The 24,302-nt window shown below is 37.5% G+C and overlaps 1 protein-coding gene across 3 annotated transcripts in view; it reads right to left on the bottom strand.

Annotated features, from left to right (window-relative positions):
- Positions 1–24,302, bottom strand: part of PARD3B (par-3 family cell polarity regulator beta) — a 1,151,736-nt gene that overhangs the window by 560,471 nt on the left and 566,963 nt on the right. The window contains exon 2 of one of the 3 annotated variants that reach the window (XM_070800252.1): positions 10,913–10,995. The exons of the other annotated variants lie outside the window; for them this stretch is intronic. Within the exon in view, the coding sequence (XP_070656353.1) occupies positions 10,913–10,978 (66 nt within the window). The 5' untranslated portion in view covers positions 10,979–10,995. The remainder of the gene's footprint in view (positions 1–10,912; positions 10,996–24,302) is intronic. 3 annotated transcript variants of the gene reach the window in all.

The following is a 24,302-nucleotide window of genomic DNA, read 5'->3' as shown; positions in this document are numbered from 1 at the left end:
AAATTTAAGTAAGAGAAAAACTTTGAATTTCTTCATTTATCATAAGAAGGATTAGAATATTGCCTCAGTTCAGTTCAGTTCAGTCGCTCAGTCGTGTCCGATTCTTTGTGACCTCATGAATCACAGCACGCCAGGCCTCCCTGTCCATCACCAACTCCTGGAGTTCACTCAGACTCACGTCCATCGAGTCAGTGATGCCATCCAGACATCTCATCCTCTGTCGTCCCCTTCTCCTCCTGCCCCCAGTCCCTTCCAGCATCAGAGTCTTTTCCAATGAGTCAACTCTTTGCATGAGGTGGCCAAAGTACTGGAGTTTCAGCTTTAGCATCAGTCCTTCCAATGAACACCCAGGACTGATATCCTTCAGAATAGACTGGTTGGATCTCCTTGCAGTCCAAGGGACTCTCAGGAGTCTTTTCCAACACCACAGTTCAAAAGCATCAATTCTTAGGGTAGATAAATCAAGAAACTGATGTTTAAGTGTACTATTTAAAGCTATAAATGCAACTATTAGTCAAAAAATCACCATTAACCTGAAAATTATATGTAACCATCAGGAAGTAGAGGAAGTGAATGAGAAGTGGTAGGTGAATGTCAGTGTATGAAATCCTTCATCTGTGATGGTAAGTAGTCAAGAGCAGACATTATATAAAACTGACAAATCAATAGAGGAGAATACATACATATATATAATCGATTATATATATATGTATATATAATGAAGAGGGGGCCATATACATTCTATTTAATTTAAATGTTTCTTGTGATGATTGGGACTGAATATGAGGCAGGGAGGCCACTATTTCATTTTACTTTATTTTTTTGTATTAAGTTTTAAGCACATGCATGTGTTACTTTCATAATATAAATACCAGGAAATATATACAAACTAAGAAAAGGCCTCTGAGCAAAGGCTTGAGGAGTTCTAGCTCTCTTGATACAACTCAGCAAGTTGAGCTTACTGGTAATGGTGGCAGCAGGGTACAAAAGCTCACAGAATACTAGAATACAAACTTAGACAATTGCCTGTGACTTTATAATTTGATGAGAATTAAACTCTATAGTGCCGGGAGCAGGAGCTCCACCCATGACAAAGGTCATGAGGAAGGAGGCTCGGCATACGCAAAGGCGTGATCGAGCCTCAGGAGTCCCCCTGGAAATTCTCAAGCATCTACCCCCAAAACCAGAGTCTGCCTACTTTCTGCTTTGTGCTCTCACCTACACCTCTGACTTTACGGGGGGCTGTCCCCCACTACCTCTCTCTGAACAAAAGAGTTAACTTACAGCTCCAGTTAATAAAGTTCCTGGGTGTGATAGTGTTTCAACCTACAAACTCCTTTGGAAGTCCTCTAGCCTGCTTGAATAGGTTTTTCCAGCCACATGTGATTGCTCAGAGCCTCCCAACTGTGAGAGGCATGAGATGTTCTAAACTGTCTAAATACAGATTCTGAAGGGTTTTTCACTTGTTGGGCCAATGTTTGCTGCTAGGTCTCCATATCCCTTACCTGCTGTGTCCCTGGCAGTGTATTGATTAATATAATTGGTGTAAGTAGTAGCTTTAATGTGTGTAACCTTGGACCCTTAAGTTAATTCTTTTTCTTGTTATAGCCCACCACACCTTTGCCCTATAGGAATGCAACTTTATCTAATGCTTTTGAAGGGTGGCGCCTGACTAATCACCTTTAGAGAAAAATAAGTTTTCTGAAGAAAGGGTCTTAAAATGTTAACAGGCCTCTGGGCCAGAAGATGATGCAAATCACCTAAACTTTTGCATATGATAAGTTTGCAGGAAGAAAGCCTGGCTTACTGCATGACTCTACCCCTTCCCCCATTACCCTCTATGCATAACTTAAGGTATATAAACTACTTTGGAAAATAAAGTGTGGGCCTTGTTCACCGAAACTTGGTCTCCCCATGTTGCTCTTTCTCTCACCTTCTGGCTGAATTATTCAGCCTCTTTTCTCCACTGAATTTCCTCACTGAGCTATCCTTATTTAACCACTCTTTATATCTTTAATTACATTTAAATAAGCCGAAGTTTCCTGATCACCGACGCTGTCCCCGCTTCGAATTCCCTGGATCCACCAGGGCTGGACCCCGGCACTATAGGAATGGCACCCCACTCCAGTACTCTTGCCTGGAAAATCCCATGGATGGAGGAGCCTGGTGGGCTACAGTCCATGGGGTCCCTAAGAGTCAGACACGGCTGAGTGACTTCACTTTCACTTTTCACTTTCATGCATTGGAGAAGGCAATGGCAACCCACTCCAGTGTTCTTGCCTGGAGAATCCCAGGGACGGGGGAGCCTGGTGGGCTGCTGTCTATGGGGTCACACAGAGTCAGACACAACTGAAGCGACTTAGCAGCAGCAGCAGCAAACTCTATAGCACATTAACTTTCACTAGCATAATCCAATTCAGTGTTTTTGTTTTGAAATATGAATTTATGACTTATATTTTCAACACATAATAACCAATGTTTAATTAGAAGAATATATTACTAATTTGTAAAGACTGACTCATGAGGTATTCATATAATGGGTTTAGCTCTGAGGCAAAATAATTTTTAAAAATCATGATTATCTTTTGGAATATATAATATGGTGTAAGAATAGATTTAAGTAATTTAATGAATTCATTTCTCTGGTTGCTATTATTGCATGACAAAGAATACCAAAATTGAATGCTATAAACAATATGTGTACTTGTTTACATATGTATGTTTCACAGGTCCCTAGGTCAGGAATTCTGAAGAGTTAAGCTGTCACCTCTCACATGGGGTCTCTTGCAAGTCCGCTGTCAGATCTAGGCAAAGGGGGCTGTCAAGGTTGCACAAGTCTGTAGCCATTCAAGATGGCACACTCACTGTCTGGTAATGATGTGACCTGGGCACTGGAAGCCCTGCTATGAGTTTGAACCAGAGTGCCTATATATGGTCTTTCCATCTCAGGTGGTATGGATAAAGAATGTTGCCCGTCATATCAGTAAACAGGATCCAGTACCCATCAAGCCATTAGCCACTGTAGCCGCCCTAGGGGTGTACTCTGAGTGGATTCAGGATGGAGAAAAGCAGGATACTAGCTCCAGACAGGTAACCTGTATATCAAAGGAATGATTGACTCAAAAGTTTTTTCTGCATCTACTGAGACAATCATACAATTTTTATTCTTCAAATTGTTGATGTGGTATCTCACACAGATTGATTTGTGGTGGGAATGCAAATTGGTACAACCACTATGTAGAACAGTATGGAAGCTCCTTAAGAAAAACTAAAAACAGATCTAACTTATGATCCTGCAATTCCACTTCTAGGCATATATCCAGAAAAAAACATGGTCTGAATACATGCCCAAATTCATTGCAGCACTGTTTACATTAGCCAAGATATGGAAGCAACCTAAATGTTCATCAACAGAGGAATGGATAAAGGATAATTAGGGAGTTTAGGATTGACATGGATTTATTTAAAATGGATAACCAACAAGGACCTACTGTACCGTGCAAGGAACTGTACTTAATATTCTGTAACAACCACAGGAAAAGAATTGGGAAAAGAATAGATACATGTCTATGTATGACTGAGTCACTTTTCTGTACACCTGAAACTATCACAACATTGTTAATCAACTATGAAAGTGAAGTCGCTCAGTCGTGTCCGACTCTTTGCGACCCGTGGACTGTAGCCCACCAGGCTCCTCCGTCCACGGGATTCTCCAGGCAAGAATACTGGAGTGGGTTGCCATTTCCTTCTCCAGGGGATCTTCCCAACCCAGGGATCAAACCCAGGTCTCCCGCATTGCAGACAGACACTTTAACCTCAGAGCCACCAGGGAATCCCTAATCAACTATACTCTAATATAAAAAAATATAAAATAAAAAGTTAAAAAAATAACATCAAACTACCATGGTGGTACAGTTGATAGAAATCTGCCTGCCAATGTAGGGGACACAGATTTGATTTCCTGGTCCAGGAAGATTCCACATGCCGCAGCACAGCTGGGCCCAGGCACCACGACTGGTCCTGCACTTTAGAGCCACAATTACACAAGTCTCAACTACTGAGCCCTCACACCACAACTAACGAAGCTAGTGTGCCTAGGGCTTGTATTTCACAACAAGAGAAGCCATTGAAATTGAGAAACCAGCTCATCATAAGGAAGAGCAGCACCCACTCATTGCAACTAGAGAAAAGTCCATGCAACAACAAAGACCCCGTGCAGCAATAAATAAATAAATAAAACAAAATTTAAAAAAAGCATATCAAAGGGTGGACTTCAATGAGTCTAGACTCTTGTATCTTCTTATACACATGAAAGTGCTAAATACATTTACATGATGTGTCTGAATCTTTTGATGTAATATCTGGGTTTTGCTATTACTATTATTATTATTATTTTTTTTTTTTTTGCAGAAATTTCTACAAACACTGGTTCCACCCTAACTCCTTCAAAACAGCCCCTCAGAGCTATTTGAGAATCTGTATCTGAGGGTTAAGTCCTCAGAATGTCCACCAAATAAAGTATAATTCTGAACTTTCAAGTTGCACATTTTTTCAGTCATCAATTCAGTTCAGTCACTCAGTCATGTCCCACTCTTTGCGACTCCATGAACCGCAGCACGCCAGGCCTCCCTGTCCATCACCAACTCCCAGAGTCCACCCAAACCCATGTCCATTGAGTCGGTTATGCCATCCAACCATCTCATCCTCTGTCGTCCCCTTCTCCTCCTACCCTCAATCTTTCCCAGCATCAGGGTCTTTTCCAATGAGTAAGCTCTTCTCATCAGGTGGCCAAAGTATTGGAGTTTCAGCTTCAACATCCGTCCTTCCAATGCATACCCAGGACTGATCTCCTTTAGGATGGACTGGTTGGATTTCCTTGCAGTCCAAGGGACTCTCAAGAGTCTTCTCCAACACCACAGTTCAAAAGCATCAATTCTTCGGTGCTCAGCTTCCTTTATAGTCCAACTCTCACATCCATACGTGACCACAAGAAAAACCATAGCCTTGACTAGCCAGACCTTCATTGACAAAGTAATGTCTCTGCTTTTTAATATGCTGTCTAGGTTGGTCATAATTTTCCTTCCAAGGAGTAAGTGTCTTTTAACTTCATGGCTGCAGTCACCATCTGCAGTGATTCTGGAGCTCAGAAAAATAAAGTCAGCCACTGTTTCCACTGTTTTCCCATCTATTTCCCATGAAGTGATGGGACCAGATGCCATGATCTTAGTTTGCTGAATGTTGAGCTTTAGGCCAACTTTTTCACCCTCCACTTTCACTTTCATCAAGAGGCTCTTTAGTTCTTTTTCACTTTCTGCCATAAAGGTGGTGTCATCTTCATATCTGAGGTTATTGATATTTCTCCCAGCAATCTTGATTCCAACTTGTGCTTCCTCCAGTCCAGTGTTTCTCATGAAACAGGTGGAAGCTGTGTGACCTTTTATGATCTAGTCTCAGAAGCCACACAAAGGCTACTGATGCTCTTAGTTACAACTGAGTCACTAATATCAGTCCAGATTCATAGAGAGGGCAGACAGAACCCTGCTCTGGATGGAAGGAGTGTCAAAGACTTGATATACATGTTTTACAATCACCACACTATTCAATGGACTAAAAATGCATATTTCAGCAAAATAATACAATTTGAATGTAATGAAGTCACATTTACTTTGAATTTCTACCTTAGCAGAATACTCGTATGAACCATATAGATTAAATGATATTCACTGGATGAAGGAGTAAAGAGAATTACTAAGAAAAAGTGGCTACTTGACACATCTTTAGACAAGAAATACTCTCATCTGAAAACATAAAAGGAAAATTGTGTAATCAATAAAAATCACAGAGAATGATGCAGCAGTAGCCACTGAACTTAAAAATACTAAACTTCCCTGTCACTTTGAATAAAAGGAGCAAAGTTAAATTATGAAGACAAGATCAGAATTTTTGATGCCTTAACTTGCTTACTAAGATTCTCATGGCTCCTAATTAGTTTAAGTTAAACATTTAGCCATAGAAAAAGCATTGTTTCCTATATAAATTATATGTCATTCTTAATTACATAAAATGCCTTTTTGGAAAATCATGTATGTTATACAGATATTAACTAATTCTCTGGGATTAAAATCTCAGTGAAGTTATTTCTAATTGTTAAGCCAAGTATCAGAGGGTAGAACTTTAATGATTAGATGAACTTAATTTGTGAGAAATGCAAATAACTACTTTCCATTAAAAGAGACATTGAGCAAGTTATATGTCCTACTGGTTAGGTACATCTCAATTCCCACCACTAAAATTTCTACAGCCAACTGTCTTTCATTGTTTAAATAAGAATACAGGAAGCTGCGAAGATGGTTATTAACAACATGGGTATTCAACAGAACAATCTCTTTTAGTAAATGTTATTACTTAATACTCCTATTTTCTACAAATGAAGAATTCCCAAGGGAATTCCGAAGCTTTTCTGTTACTATTATTTCTCAATCATCCCTAACATTCATCATCTAAGAGATCTTAGAGGTGATTTCAATTTATTTGGAAATCATTTAACATTTGATTAAGAAAAAGATTTCAATGTTAGAGGGGATGTTTCCTCTTTCTTGGCTTCTTCAAATAAGAGAAATCACACAACTAGAGAATGGTAAACAAAGGCACTTCATTGGCTGCCTCTAATGTCAAGACAAATGTCCATCTAGTCAAGGCTATGGTTTTTCCAGTGGTCATGTATGGATGTGAGAGTTGGATTGTGAAGAAGGCTGAGAGCCGAAGAATTGATGCTTTTGAACTGTGGTGTTGGAGAAGACTCCTTAGAGTCCCTTGGACTGCAAGGAGATCCAACCAGTCCATTCTGAAGGAGATCAGTCCTGGGATTTCTTTGGAAGGAATGATGCTAAAGCTGAAACTCCAGTACTTTGGCCACCTCATGTGAAGAGTTGACTCATTGGAAAAGACTCTGATGCTGGGAGGGATTGGGGGCAGGAGGAAAAGGGGACAACAGAGGATGAGATGGCTGGATGGCATCACCGACTTGATGGACATGAGTTTGGGTGAATTCTGGGAGTTGGTGATGAACAGGGAGGCCTGGTATGCTGCAATTCATGGGGTTGCAAAGAGTCAGACACGACTGAGCAACTGAACTGAACTGAATGTCAAAACTGTCTACAAACTGCTAGCAAAATATTAAGAATATTATACAATATGGTATATCTTTTAATTTTGGTTCTTATAAAAAAGGGTTCAGGAGGCAGAAGAGACATAAAAATTTAGTCTTTAGACATGGAATTTCAGAATTCAAAAGGAGGTTGCCTGACATCCTAAACTAAAAAACCAGCAAAACAAGAACAAAAAACATATTGCAATTTGCTCCAAGTCCCAAAAGAAGCCAAACTCCAGATTCCTATGCCTTTTTAAGCACAATGATTTTAGACATTTCTCAGAAATAACATACGCTTACTTCCCTTTCTTCCTACTGATGTGTTAACTAAATCTAGATATTTAAAACTGAGCAAACAAAAATTTAGTAATTCTTAATTAAATTCTTAGTAAACTTAATTAAATCATGTGCAATTGTCAGGCTAGATTTAGAGTTTACTTCTGTTGCTGTAAGATTGGTATTTCTAATATTCCTCACAATGTCTTCTGTGGGTTATTAGTAGACAGTGCTTGCAACAGAGTTCTGTGGTAAAATAAACTTGACAAACACTAAATTACACAAAGTTATTTACATTGTGTCTCGCAGAAACTTTAATTTGCTATATTTTGAGCATGCATAGAGAGGATACAGTATATATTATTTCCCAGTCTTCCTTAACTTGGGATCATCTAGAAGACTCAAAAGATGTACAAGCAGAGACAGTACTTTGCCAAAAAGAGATCCATGTAGTCAAGGCTACTGTCTTTCCAGTAGTCATGTATAGATGTAAGAGTTGGACCACAAAGTCGCACTGAAAAATCAATTCTTTTGAATTGTGGTGCTGGGGAAGACTCTTGAGAGTCTCTTGGACAGCAAGGAGATCAAACCAGTCAATCCTAAAGGAAATCAACCCTGAAAATTCATTGGAAGGACTGAAGCTAAAGTTGAAGCTCCATGCTTTCGCCACCTGACGGGAAGAGCAAACTCACTGGAAAAGACCCTGATGCTAGGAAAGATGGAAGGCAGGAGGAGAAGGGGATGACAGAGGATGACATGGCTGGATGGCATCACCAATTTAATGAATATGAATTTGGGAAAAATCCAGGAGATGATGAGGGGCAGGGAGGCCTGGCGTGTGGCAGTCCATGGGATTGCAGAGTTGGACATGACTTGGCGATTGAACAAGAAGACTAGAAATATGTGGAACACAGTTTGGGAAAACCTAAACTACATTTGTTTGTAGTTTATATAGTGTTATATCTGAAGTATAACAATTATTGAACTGAAAATAGTACAGAATCCAATCTAGAGTTCTCTTAGATTATGGTTCCAAATATGTACAGGGTAAATTAACATAAGATATACTTTATTAAAATTAAATTGTAAAATGCTTAAAATCTTGCATGCTAGGCTTCAGCATTATGAGAACCAAGAACATCCAGATGTCCAAGCTGGAAAAGGAAGAGGAACCAGAGATCAAATTGCCTACATTTGCTGGATCATAGAGAAAGCAAGAGAATTCCAGCAAAACATCTACTTCTGTTCCATCAACTATGCTAAAGCCTTTGACTATGTAGTTTGATCCCTGGGTTGGGAAGATCCCTTGGAGAAGGAAAAGGCTACCTACTCCAGTATTCTGGCCTGGAGAATCCCATGGACTCTGTAGTCCGTAGGGTCGCAGAGAGTTGGACATGACTGAGTGACCTTCACTTTCACTTTCATGTGGATAAAAACAAACTGGAAAGCTCTTAAGGAGACAGGAATACCACACCATCTTACCTGTCTCCTGAGAAACCTGTATGCAAGTTAAGAAGAAACAATTAGAACTCTGTATGGAACAACTGATTGGTTCAAGATTGAGAAAGGAGTACAACAGGGCTGTCTGTGGTCACTCTGCTTGTTTTACCTATATGCTGAGCACATCATGAAAAATGCCGGGCTGGATGAGTTACAAGGTAGGATCAAGATAGGCAGGAGAAACATCAACAATCTCAGATATGCGGGTGATACCACTCTAAAGGCAGAAAGCAAAGAGGAACTAAAGAGTCTCTTGATGAAGGTGAAGGAGAAGAGTGATAGAGCTGGCTTAAAACTAAATATTGAAAAAACTAAGATCATGGCATCCGGTGACATTCAGTTCAGTCGCTCAGTTGTGTCTGACTCTTTGCAACCCCATGAATCGCAGCACGCCAGGCCTCCCTGTCCATCACCAACTCCCGGAGTTCACTCAAACTCACGTCCATCAAGTCGGTGATGCCATCCAGCCATCTCATCCTCTGTCGTCCCCTTCTCCTCCTGCCCTGAATCCCTCCCAGCATCAGAGTCTTTTCCAATGAGTCAACTCTTCGCATGAGGTGGCCAAAGTACTGGAGTTTCAGCTTTAGCATCATTCCTTCCAAAGAACACCCAGGGCTGATCTCCTTTAGAATGGACTGGTTGGATCTCCTTGCAGTCCAAGGGACTCTCAAGAGTCTTCTCCAACACCACAGTTCAAAAGCATCAATTCTTTGGCACTCAGCTTTCTTCACAGTCCAACTCTCACATCCATACATGACCACTGGAAAAAACATAGCCTTAACTAGATGGACCTTTGTTGGCAAAGTAATGTTTCTGCTTTTTAATATGCTGTCTAGGTTGGTCATAACTTTTCTTCCAAGGAGTAAGCGTCTTTTAATTTCATGGCTGCAGTCACCATCTGCAGTGATTTTGGAGCCCAAAAAAATAAAGTCTGACTCTGTTTCCACTGTTTCCCCATCTACTGATGGGATCAGATGCCATGATCTTCGTTATCTGAATGTTGAGCTTTAAGCCAACTTTTTCACTCTCCTCTTTCACTTTCATCAAGAGGCTCTTTAGTTCCTCTTCACTTTCTGCCCTAAGGGTGGTGTCATGTGCATGTCTAAGGTCATTGATATTTCTCCTGGCAATCTTGATTCCAGCTTGTGCTTCTTCCAGACCAGCGTTGATGTACTCTGCATATAAGTTAAATAAGCAGGGTGACAATATACAGCCTTGACGTACTCCTTTTCCTATTTGGAACCAGTCTGTTGTTCCATGTCCAGTTCTAACTGTTGCTTCCTGACCTGCATATAGGTTTCTCAAGAGGCAGGTCAGGTGGTCTGGTATTCCCATCTCTTTCAGAATTTTCCACAGTTTGTTGTGATCCACACAGTCAAAGGCTTTGGCATAGTCAATAAAGCAGGAATAGATGTTTTTCTGGAATTCTCCTGCTTTTTCGCTGATCCAGTAGATGTTAGCAATTTGATCTCTGGTTCCTCTGCCTTTTCTAAAACCAGGTTGAACATCTGGAAGTTCAGGGTTCACTTATTGGTGAAGCCTGGCTTGGAGAATTTTGAGCATTACTTGCTAGTGTGTGAGATGAGCGCAATTGTGCGGTAGTTTGAGCATTCTTACTCCATGGCAAATAGAAAGGTAAAAGGTGGAAGTATGACAGATTTTCTCTTTTTGGGTTCTAAAATCACTGTGGATGGTGACTGCAGCCATGAAATAATAAGACAACTGCTTGTTGGCAAGAAAGCTAGGACAAACCTAGACAGTGTGTTGAAAAGGAGAGGCATTACCCTGGTGACAAAGGTCTGTATAGTTAAGGCTATGGTCTTCCCAATTGTCACATACAGTTGTGTTAACTGGACTGTAAAGAAGGCAGGGTGCCAAAGAATTGATGCCTTTGGATTGTAGTGCTGAAGAAGACTCCTGAAAGTCCCTTGGATAGCATGGCAATCAAACCAGTAATCTTAAGAGAAATCAACCCTGAATACTCACTGGAAGGATTGATGCTGAAGCTGAAGCTCCAGTATTTTGGTCATCTGATGCAAACAGCCGACTCATTGGAGAAGTTCCTGATGCTGGGAAAGATTGAGGGCAGAAGAAGAAGAGCGTGTCAAGGATAAGATGGGTAGATGGCATCAAGGATGCAACAGGCATGAACTTGGGCAAACTTTGGGAGATGGTGAGGGACAGAGAGGCCTGGTGTGCTGCAGACCATGGAGTCACAAAGAGCTGGACATGACTGGGTGACTGAACAACAACAGCAATTTATTAGCCAATAGTTTTATATGTTCTTGATGCCAGTCAATAACTTGGAATTGCTAATGCACTAGTGACCAATTCTTTTGATCGACTTCCTTTGTTAGTTGCATGATTCTATTCATATGCTACATGAATTAGCCCTCTAAGATTGCTATTAACCATACAGCTTTACATCTATACTGCATAACAGGGTTACTCAGAATCTAATTTGAAGGTCATATTTCAAATTTTTAGCTTCTTTGTTTCCCTTTTTAAAATGTTGTAAGACAATTACAAACAGAACCATCCAGTGTCACAAATTAGGTAAAATCAAAGGTTTAAAAAAAAATTCTCTCATAAAATACAGGATACTTTAAAATTAATTGCTGTGTTATTCGCTGCTAATTATATTAAAACATTTACAAATTATATATAACAAACTACATAACTTTGTAGTTTAAAAAAATATAAGTAACTGTTCATTGTTGTCATGGGTTATCTTGTTAATATGTACTGTTTTTACATTTACATTTATAGTTTTTACATTTCTTAAGTAAGAAGACTGCAATCATGGTAAAAATTTGATCCTTAGTTCAAAACCATTCAAAGCAAAAATATGTGTATTTATTTTGTACTTATTTAAAAAGTTCAACTGTAGAGGTCGAGTAAAATGTTACTTTTGGATAGCCTCTTGGGTATTTCACCATTATATCAGAAAAACTGTCTATATAGCACTCTCAAATTGGTAAGGCAATTAAGGCAAACAACCATTCGTGTATTTCTTATTTAAAAAATAGTAAATATAGAAATAATTTTGTAACCTAGGAAAGAGGTTGTTTCTGATTTTCTTGGAGAGAGGTTGAACAAATTCCCAGAGGCATAGGAATGCTTCTTAGTACATGTTTTGGGACTTTTCTATCCTTTTTAAGGGTATATTAAAATATACTAACTTAGAATTAGTATATATAATTACTATTAGTATATATAATTACTATATATAATAACTTAGAATAGCTAACTTAGAATTTCTATATATAAATTTTAAACATTTTTTCCTTCCAAGAGTGTTCAGTCATTTTATTCAATAATTCATCTTTCCATCATAATCAGTGAGAAGAAAACTTTACAAATATGTAAACAAAAGCTTACTAGTATAGACTTTCTAAATTTAACAATAATGACCAAAAAAAACCCAGTAAAAGATAAAATTCATTTTCTGATTTCCTTGAAGCTCTTGAACAGTTCTTCATAGTGAAATTTGGTCTAAAATACCTGTAGGGCTAGAAGAGATTGTTTCATTACAATATATTATGTTCAATGCCCCGTTTAAAGCCACATCAAGTTATAAGTAGTAATGTTTTTAAAAGACCATCCCATATAGTTCTCTTTATGCCAGAGTCATAATGGAAAAATTATTTATTAATGAGTTTGATTTATAAAATTGTACCCATTGCAATTTTTGCCTGTGGGCACTGGAATAAAGTTAAAAACATTCAGTGAGCTATAGAACACTTAACAATTATAAAAGCAGTCAGCAGCACCATAAATCACAGTTATTCTGAAACAATACACCAAAAATGCAATTTAAACTGATAATGTATCATTTAATTATATTTTGATGTAGAGCAACATTTGTCTAAATGACCTAGAAAAATATGGAGTCTTGGAAGATTGCTATTATTAAGGAATAAATTGGAGAGCTGGATTTTTATTTATTTTTTGAGTGTGTATGAAATAAAAGGGCAGTCTGAGTCTTTGCGTGTCATCAGTTACAGCTTAAAGAGGAGCCAAGCTCCGAACATTTGTACACTTTGTGATGTACAATGAGTTAGAGGACACTACTATGCAACAGCTGTTGCTGAGTTTTAATAAACCTCTTTGACACATCAGAGACCTATAATTACTAGGAGCGTACCTAACCAGTATTTTCACTAGAAATGATACAGAAGGCAGAACAACCAAATCAGCACCATTTTCTATAAAGGCAAGTTGCTGATCATTCTGGATAAAATAGGTAACACACGATATTTTCTCTTAGTTACACAAACAATATAAATCTCTGCTTTCAAATTCCTCAAGATAGAAATTCCCTCACAAATTAGGAGCATTTAAGAGTTCAAGTGAGTAGTCAACCCTTGATACATGCAAATGTGTTATACAATATACTTAATTCTTGGCAAGAAAATCAGTTAAGTCCTTTCAAAAATATTTCTTTGTAACTAGTAAGTTTTTGCTTTTATTCAAATAGACAATTTGCAGATTAGGAAAAGTATTGCAAAAGGCAGTGTATAAGTCAAGCATTTTGGACACAACCATTCTGAATACAATCTAAGCTTATAAATAATAAGTCCCATGGGTAAATGGCTCCAATAAGGAAAAAGAAGTCCACATTTAAATTAAAGAAACAGTGGGTATTTAAAACAAACAAGCTCCTAAAATGTCCACTAAAATTAGCCATGCAACAGCTTTTCAGTTTGATGAGACTGAAATGCATTTTCTACAGACCCTACTGATAAAATAAAGAGGAATATTCACAACTTAGATCACTTGCATATATGGCTACCATGTGAATCATATGTTATCGCTTCAATATGTTGTTTATAATCAGTGAAACTAAAAAGCATTAAGGATAGGTATTTTTATTCTTCATTTGGAAATGGTTCAGGTTTTGTACTCAAACATATCTTTTCGATAGTAGCTACAGACGTCATACGTGTGCCTAGGGCTTTTAAATGGTTTCTGGTTTTAATAGTTGGTGTGAATCTAAACAAAGTATGGACAATCCTTGTCCTTTTAGGAAAAAGGGGGTAAAAAGCAACAAAGAAACCTAATCAGGTCTAAAAATGAGTTTATCCTATTTTGTACAAAGAAAACAGAAAGAGTCTGGGGAAGATAAACTAATTTCTACCAGTTTCTGTCTACCACATATACACTAACTCAATTTAGATTGATCTGATAATGTCTACAGAATTACTACCAAGACACAAGGTTACTATATACATTTGGACTTTTTTTTTCCACCCTCAAAAATAGCATGAGATGAAATGTTGTCTAAGCTTCTTTTAATTTTATTTTAGTTTTATCTTGATCTCTTACTTCAAAGCAAATAATTTTTTTTACTTTTTTTTTCAAAATTTACCACAGTAGGACAATGCCAGAGCCAGTCTTTTTTTTTTTTATATAGAACAACATAACTTTAAACTATAAGATGATGATTTTTAGATGAACACATCTTGATTGATTAAAAAGCTGTGTATGTAGGAAGGGAATGAAGTAGTAGCTTTACTTCACACTTTAAAATTGTTTTCAAAAGTAGCCAATTTTCATGTATAAAAATAACCATTTATTCAACTCTAGGTCAATGAAAGATAATTGGAATTGTACCCAAGAAAACTAAATCTTGATTTTTGATTTTCAACTAATTAGCTTCTTGCTAATATCTGTGTTAAATTTCAAGGACAAAGTTTAAAATATTTAGGAGATACATCTTCACATTTATAAAAGTGCTCAGAACTTGGTAAAAGCATTTAATCACTCTGAAACTTACTATCTGCAATTCAATATTTACTAAGCAGTTACTGTCTACCATTTATTAAGCAAATCAAAGAACATGGCAACATTTCTATCTTCAATGAATTAAGTTTAACTCCATAAATAAAATTAAAATTTTAATATATCTGATTTGATATTGTTTTTCAAAAACTTATATCATCACTGTTACCAAATATAATTAAACTGGGGCTTCTCTGGTGGTCCAGTGGTTAAGAATCTGCCTTGCAATGCAAGGGACACCAGTTTTATTCCTGGTCTGGGAAGACCCCACACGCTGTAGGGCAACTAAGCCCCACAACTACTTAGCCCATGCTCTTGGCCTTTGAGCCACAACTACAGACTTACATACTGCAACTGCTGCAGCCTGCATGCCTAGAATTTGTGCTCAGCAACAGGAGGAGCCACCAAAATAAGAAGCCTACACACTGCAACGAGAGAGTAGCCCCTATTGGACAAAACTAGAGAAAGCCCCATATAGCATGAAGACCCAGCCCAGTCAATAAATAAATAAATAAAATATATATTTTAAAATATATATAATTAAACTAAGAAATGTGGCCATAGTAAGTAATATTATTCTTTAACAGTAAATACAGTTACTGAGAAGGATGCTATTTTCTTTACATATTCAATTCTATTTGAAATATTTTTAAATTAGAAAAATATTATTTAGAATTCAAAATATCTAGACTGTAAACTACAATTGTGAGCCAGTGATAGGAAACAGAATTTCAATATCTCTTCTTATGCTTTAATAAGTAGCCTGCATTGTATTACTTATTAAATTCAAAGTTTACAAAATTGTAAGCATTTTAAAATGTAGACTTCTTGAACATATCATTCAATGTGCATGATTTACTAATGATACAAACACAGTCTTCATAACAAATAGTTATGATCTGATACTACTTCATCAAAATACATAGAAAAAAATAGATTAAATATATTTTTTAAAAAATCCTAAAAGGTAAGCCTGATCCAGCAAGAGAAATAGCACAATATATCTGAACTGAATAAAAGCAAAGTGGTGAGTAGGGCCCAAACCCTGAACTTGCTGCACTCTAGAAGAAAATTAAAAAGCATAGACATTACTTTGCCAAAAAAGGTCTGTCCAGTGAAAGCTATGGTTTTTCCAGTAGTCATATATGGATGTGAGAGTTGGATTGTGAAGAAGGCTGAGCGCCGAAGAATTGATGCTTTTGAACTGTGGTGTGGAGAAGACACTTGAGAGTCCCTTGGACTTCAAGGAAATCAAACCAGTCAATCCTAAAGGAAATCAGTCCTAAATATTCATTGGAAGGACTGATGCTAAAGGTGAAACTCTAATACTTTGGCCACCTGATGAGAAGAACTGAGTCACTGGAAAAGACTCTGATGCTAGGAAAGATTGAAGGCAGGAGGAGAAGGGGACAACAGAGGATGAGATGGTTGGATGGCATCACTGACTCAATGGATGTGTTTGAATAAGTTCTGGGAGTTGGTGATGGACAGGGAAGCCTGGCTTGCTGCAGTCCATGGGGTCGCAAAGAGTTGGACATGACTGAGAGACTGAACTGAGAAGAAAATGTTGAGAGATCCCAGTGATTGTCTAAAAGAATGGAGGAAGAAAATGGAGGAAATGGTGAAGAATCATTATAGTTTAATGATAATAGCCAATACATTTTCAGAACAGAAGGAAAACATTAGTACTCGGAGGTTGATATTGTATTTCAAGTGCCAAAGAACACAAATTGCAAATGAAAAAAACCACCAAGAACAAAGAGAAAGTGCATAAAATCCACCAAAGAATGACAAACTTTATCAGCAACAATAGATGCCAGCAGACAATGAATAAGATCTTTAAATCTTTAAAGAAAATAACTGGGAACCTAGAATTACATACCCAACTAAGCTATCATCCAAGAGTTACAGCAAATCAAAGACATCTTGAAAATTCATAGTTTATGTTTCACATATCCTCTTGTAGAAATAATCATGAAGTACTCCATAATTTTAAAAAAAATCATGAGAAAGCATGAATCATACAAGTACAACTGCTGAAACAGGCTGCTAAATCCAATGAATTATTGACTTGAAAATGCTAATGGCCAGTGTTTTTGTGGGTTTTTTTGCATTTTTTTTTTAATTTTATTTTATTTTTAAACTTTACAATATTGTAAAACTTAAATCTACAGACAAAACAGTAATTAGGAAGCATGACAATATTATCAGTAATGGAATGTGTAGAAGTGACAGTCATGTTTAGAAAGATAGAAATTCTGAATTAAAATATTCATTTAAAAATTATGCATATGAATGCATCTCTATATACACATACATATGACAAACTATAGAAAGAAAAAAATGTATTGCAAATGATTTTAGATTAACACATTTTGATGGTACATCTTTTGTTATTTACATTAACATCAATACTGTATTGGATTTTTTTTAAATTGTAGAATAAATCAAATGAGTAGTTATGTTAAAGTTAACAGCAACTATGACTTTCAGAGTGAAAGAGAAGTAATTAGCAAATCAAAGAAATTTTAAAAAGGATAAGATTAAAGACAGCAAACTCAGTGCTAAAACTAATTAGAGATATTGATTTTAACTCAAGATTTTGAATACATATATTCATATATTTTCTAACTCTGGCCAGAAAATTATGCAGAAATAACATATTTTCTGTTTCAGAAAGCAAGCTTGATGTCAAAACCCAGAAGTTACTCTGAAGGGGTTTCCCACTCACCAAAGCTAATGTATCAGAAATAATTGCAATTTATTGAAATATGCATCATACTGTAGTACTTAGACAACTTATTGTTTCAGGATAAAATCACAGAGTATTGTAAAAACTATTGATAGTAACTAGACATAGTACCAAAACTGGTCCATAAATGATTATTTCTGATTGCAAGTGAAACAAATTCAGGTTTGCAATGAGGAATGAGGTTATCACTTTAAACTAATAACAAAATTTAAGTTAGTAATGGTGAAAAATGAAACAAAATACATATTATGTGTTTTTTGATCAGATACATAAGAAGTGCATATCACCTATGATGTAATCTCGCTAAAGACATTTAACTTAAATATAATCAAGCCTTCAGATCCAACTTCAGTTAAGAGAACCTATGTGTCTGATTCTTTCCAACCCCATAGTCTATAGCCTACCAGGCTTCTCTGTCCATGGATTTCTCCAGGCAAGGATACTGGAGTGGGTTGCCATTCCCTTCTCCAGGGGATCTTCCCAACCCAAGGATTGAACCAGCATCTCCTGCATTGCAGGCAGATTCTTTACCATATGAGCCACCAGGGAAACCCCATAGGGGACTGGAGAAATCAAATTACTTCACAAGGAAGAAATACAATCCATAAAAAATGATCCACTAAAGGACAACTGGTTGGTTTTTCTGCAAGTCAGTATAATACAGATTATTCTAAATTACAGCAGTCAGATGTATGGTTCTGGATGAAATGTGTGGTCTTGTGTTAAATCCTAACTTAAAGAATCTTTGGAGGACCATTAAAGGAATTTTAATATGGATTAGGAGAAGGCAATGGCACCCCACTCCAGTACTCTTGCCTGGAAAATCCCATGGACAGAGGAGCCTCATAGGCTGCAGTCCACGGGGTCGCGAAGAGTCGGACACGACTGAGCGACTTCCCTTTCACATTTCACTTTCCTGCATTGGAGAAGGAAATGGCAACCCACTCCAGTGTTCTTGCCTGGAGAATCCCAGGGACGGGGAAGCCTGGTGGGCTGCCATCTATGGGGTTGCACAGAGTCGGACATGACTAAAATGACTTAGCAGTAGCAGGTATTACATGATATTTAAATGATTAATTTCATCAAGCATGATCATGTTATATTTATAATGTAGGAAAAGATTTTTGCTTTTTGGGATACATCTCTAAGTTTTTGCAGATATACCTGTAGCTTTTTCAGTTTTGCAAGCAGATATTTTAACAGTCACCATCTCCCGGGCAACAGGGCTCAAAATGACTTCACAATCTCATAAAGAACACAACTAGTTGAGGAAACTGAAGTAGGGGTGGATAAGGGTGGAGGATACCAAGACAAGAGGACACAGATTCCTTTATTTTTCCACTAGCCTCAAAGTTGAGCAGAGATCAGGGTGTTCTGCTGGACATACCATGGTTAGGTGTCACAGAACATTCCCCATTACTCTTACTTTTTATAGGAAGAGTATGAAGGTAGACTTGTCAGTGGCAGGAATAAACAAGAAGCTTGGTATCAGGCAGTGCGGCACGTGGATACCAGCTGTTTACTGAGGTGCTCTGCAGAGGCCAGCTGCCTTGAGCCTGGAGATCTTGACACATGTGGGAATTTGCTGCATCTGCTGCTGCTGGTTCCAGGGAGCCACACCCCACTGAAGATGAGTTCAAGGGCAGTCTTTTCCTCTCAGGGTGAGGGGCAGGGCCCTGGTTCTAGCCAGCTTATTCTTGAGGCAACCCAGAGGGAGACCCCATTGCCATTTCAGCTAATTCTGCTTGTTGTATCACAGTGCTTAAAATCTACTTCAAAATTCTTTAGCATTTTGAGATTTTAATATTTATGAGCAACAAGTAAAGAACACAAAAAAGTACATAGATTTGAAACAAAGGAAAAAAAGGTAGTCCAATGGTAATCAGAAATCAGACCAAGCAGAGCTCAAATCTCAATAATTTTAAATCTATTAGACTATCTAAATGCATAGAATGGATTTTAAAACACTCTATATGTCCCTTATGCCTCTATCTGCCTGCCTAAAGTAAAACCACACAGAGATTGAAAACAAAGGAATGGAAAATACATCAGGAAGACTATAACCAAAATAAGCTGGTGGTTACAAATATATTACATAAAATAGTATTTAACATAAAATCACTATTGTGGATGAAGACAGAAACTTCAAACAAAAGGAAGAACTCATCAAGAAGATGTAACAATCATAAGTTGTAAACAGCCTCAGGATCCAAAAGACAAAATTTCACAAAGTTGGAAGTATAATTTGACAAAATCTATGTAATTACACATTTTTTTACAAAAATTAACCATACACCAGATTACAAAATATCACAAAATTCAAGAAATCAGTACCATATAAGTCTCTTTATAAACATCAAGATTAAATTAGCAATTAGTCTAGAGTGTTATGTGCATTGACTTTAAGTGTACTATTAAAATGTCTAGTCAAGGGTATGGTTTTTCCAGTGGTCATGTATGGATGTGAGAGTTGGACTGTGAAGAAGGCTGAGTGCCGAAGAATTGATGCTTTTGAACTGTGGTGTTGGAGAAGACTCTTGAAGAGTCCCTTGGACTGCAAGGAGATCCAACCAGGCCATTCTAAAGGAGATCAGCCCTGGGATTTCTTTGGAAGGAATGATGCTAAAGCTGAAACTCCAGTACTTTGGCCACCTCATGTGAAGAGTTGACTCATTGGAAAAGACTCTGATGCTGGGAGGGATTGGGGGCAGGAGGTGAAGGGGACGACAGGGGATGAGATGGTTGGATGGCATCACCAACTTGATGGATGTGAATTTGAGTGAACTCCGGGAGTTGGTGATGGACAGGGAGGCCTGGCATGCTGCGATTCATGGGGTCGCAAAGAGTTGGACATGACTGAGCGACTGAACTGAACTGAACTATCTCACATGGTAAAGAGGAAATCACAATGGAAATCAAAGTGTTCTGAAATGAATGACAAATGAAGGTGCCATGAAGGAAAAATTAAAGGATGCAGCTACAATTGCAGGTGTACTTTGGAGAGAAGTAAATTTATATTGTAAATATACTTAAAGCAATAAAGTGAACTATATAACAAAATAAAAAATTAGGAAAGAACTCAGAATTATTGTTTCTCTACTCTACCATCCTTGAAACTAGAACAGAAAAAAGGAACTAAAAGCAGGAGTTACTAAAACAGAAAAAGACGGATAGACAAACCAAAAGTTGTTTCTTCGAAACCAATTTAAAAATAATACTGACAGATCTCCACTAAGACTAATCAAGGGAAAAATTAAAAAATGTAAATATTAATAATATTAGGGATGATGTAGAACATAAATTCACAAAGAGTAGATACTATTTCAAAGTTCTAAGACTATCTACACAAATAAATTTGAATATCTAAGATGGTATAGATAATTTTCTGGAAAATTTTTAAATTGGCAACATATCAGAAATGCAAGGAGACAAAACAGAAAATCTGCATAACATACCTCCTTCTATGCCCTACCTTACCCACAAGTAAACAACACACATACATAGTCCCAAACTGAACAGATGAGTTTATAAAAACACAATCACAATAGTATTTCACAAAACTGTTTCACAATAGTATTTCACAAAACTGTTCACAATACTATTTCACAAATACTAAATCACAAAACTGTTTCAGATAATGGGGGGAGAACAATGAAAGCTTCCCTAGTCATTTCCTGAAGCTTTCATAAGGTATGGAAGGCATAATGCCAAAACCAAACATAAACTAAAACAAAGAACCTTCTCAGTTACGTAGATCAAGGTCCTCAAACTCCGGGATCGAATGCCTGAAGATCTGAGGTGGAGCTAATGTAATAATAATAGAAACAAAGTACACAATAAATTTAATGTGCTTTAATCATCCTGAAACCATTCCTGCTCCTCAGTCTGTGGAAAAGTTGTCTTCCAGAAAACCTGTCCCTGGTACCAAACAGGTTGGGGACCACTGACACAGACGATAACATCCTAAATGAAATATAAATAAGTTGAACTCAGCAAAAAAAAAAAAAAAAAAAAGCAAAGCAAAAAGGTCACACTGGGAAAGATATTTCTAATGTTTAAAAATTTTTAAAAACTCACTATTCAGAATAAGAATAAGAAAATAGAATAGAAAAAATGACTGCAAAGAAATATTTGGTGGCCAGAGAGAGAAGTGTTTGTTTCCACTAAGATCACTGCATCTGATTTCCCCTCCTTTAGAATCACCAGTTTTGCTCAGGTATATAACTTCAACCATCACATGGGGTTTAGAGAAAGCCAACCAAGCCACTTTTAAATCTTTCAGTGTCATCTGGGCTACTTATGAGAAATAATGAAAAAATGAATATAAAAGTTAGACACTCCTTGAAATCAGATAATTTATGAACTAAAGAAAAATTGTAAAACTAAAAAAAAAAGTGGCGGGAGGTAGTAAAAACTTCACTTTTTACAAATACATAAACTGAGAATTAAGATCATTGATAGTTTTCTCATGTGTTACACCAATTTATGTCTCTTAGATGAGAATTCTCATTTTAATAATTTTTCATTTTACATTTCAGTTCAGTTCAGTCAACTAAGTCATGTCCAACTCTTTGTGACCCCATGAATTACAGCATGCCAGGCTTCCCTGTCCATCACCAACTCCTGGAGCTCACTCAAACTCATGTCCATCGAATCACTGATGCCATCCAACCATCTCATCCTCTGTCATTCCCTTCTCCTCTCGCCTTCAATCTTTCCTAGCATCAGGGTCTTTTCCAATGACTCAGTTCTTCGCATCAGGTGGCCAAAGTATTGGAGCTTGAACTTCAGCATCAGAACTTCCAATGAATATTCAGGACTGATTTCCCTTAGGGTTGACTGGTTTGATCTCCTTGCAGTCCAAGGGACTCTCACGAGTCTTCTCCAGCACCTCAGTTCAAAAGCATCAATTCTTCGGCACTCAGATTTCTTTATATTCCAAATCTCACATCCATATGTGACTACTGGAAAACCATAGCTATGACTAGATGGACCTTTGTTGGCAAAGTAATGTCTCCGCTTTTTAATATGCTGTCTAGGCTGGTCATAGTTTTCTTCCAAGGAGCAAGCATCTTTTGATTTCATGACTGTAATCACCATCTGCAGTGATTTGGAGCCCTAAAAAATAAGTCTCTCACTGTTTCCATTGTTTCGTCTATTTACTATGAAGTGATGGGACCGTATGCTGTGATCTTAGTTTCCTGAATGTTGACATTTCAGCCGACTTTTTCACTCTCCTCTTTCACTTTCATCAAGAGACTCTTTAGTTTTTTTTTCACTTTCTGCCATAAGGGTGGTGTCATCTGCATATCTGAGGTTATTGATATTTCCCCCAGCAATCATGATTCCAGCTTGTGCTTCATCCAGCCCAGCATTGATGTACTCTGCATATAAGTTAAATAAGCAGGGTGACAATATACAGACTTGAAGCACACCTTTTCTGATTTGGAACAAGTCTGTTGTTCCACGTCCAGTTCTAACTGTTGCTTCTTGACCTGCATACAGATTTCTCAGGAGGCAGGTCAGGTGATCTGGCACTCTCATCTCCTTAAGAATTTTTCACAGTTTGTTGTGATCCACACAGTCAAAGGTTTTGGCAAAGTCAATAAAGCAGATGTTTTTCTGGAACTCTTTTGCTTTTTTGATGATCCAACAGATGTTGGCTGGTCCCTCTGAGTTTTCTAAATCCAGTTTGAACATCTGGAAGTTCATGCTTCACGTACTGTTGAAGTCTGGCTTGGAGAACTGTGAGCATTACTTTGCTAGTGTGTGAGATGAGTGCAATTGTGCAGTAGTTTGAATATTCTTTGGCATTGCTTTTCTTTGGGATTGGAATGAAAACTGACCTTTTTTAGTCCTGTGGCCACTGCTGAGTTTTCCCAATTTGCTGCCATACTGAGTGCAGCACTTTCACAGCATCATCTTTCAGGATTTGAAACAGCTCAACTGGAATTTCATCACCTCCACTAGCTTTGTTTCTAGTGATGTTTCCTAAGGCCCACTTGACTTGGCATTCCAGGATGTCTGGCTCTAGGTGAGTGATATCACCATCATGGTTATCTGGGTCATGAAGATCTATTTTGTATAGTTCTTCTGTGTATTCTTGCCACCTTTTCTTAATATCTTCTGCTTCTGTTAGGTACATATCATTTCTGTCCTTTATAATGCCCATCTTTGCATGAAATGTTCCCTCCTTTGGTATCTCTAATTTTCTTGAAGAGATCTCTAGTCTTTCCCACTCTACTATTTTCCTCTATTTCTTTGCATTGATCACTGAGGAAGTCTTTCTTATCTCTCCTTGCTATTCTTTGGAACTCTCTATTCAAATGGGTATATCTTTCCTTTTCTCCTTTGCCTTTACCTTCTCTTCTTCTCAGCTATTTGTAAGGCCGCCTCAGACAACCATTTTGCTTTTTTGCAGTACTTTTTCTTGGGGATGGTGTTGATCACTGTCTCCTATATGATGTCATGAACCTCCTTGCATAGTTCTTCAGGCACTCTGTCTATCAGATCTAATCTCTTGAATCCATTTGTCACTTCTACTGCATAATAGTAAGGGATTTGATTTAAGTCATACCTGAATGGTCTAGTGGTTTTCCCTACTTTCTTCAATTTAAGGCTGAATTTGGCAAAAAGGAGTTTAGGATTTCAGCTACGGTCAGCTCCCAGTCTTGTTTTTCCTTACTGTATAGAGCTTCTCCATATTTGGCTGCTAAGAATATAATCAATCTGGTTTTTGTATTGCCCATCTGGTGATGTCCATGTGTAGAGTCTTCTCTTGTGTTGTTGGAAAAGGGTGTTTGCTATGACCAGTGTGTTCTCTTTGCAAAACTGTTAGTC

Source organism: Bos indicus, chromosome 2 (assembly GCF_029378745.1).
Source record: "Bos indicus isolate NIAB-ARS_2022 breed Sahiwal x Tharparkar chromosome 2, NIAB-ARS_B.indTharparkar_mat_pri_1.0, whole genome shotgun sequence".
Lineage (NCBI taxonomy): Eukaryota > Metazoa > Chordata > Mammalia > Artiodactyla > Bovidae > Bos > Bos indicus.
The sequence above is the reverse complement of the archived record's forward strand: the minus strand, read 5'-3'. Positions and strand labels throughout refer to the sequence as shown.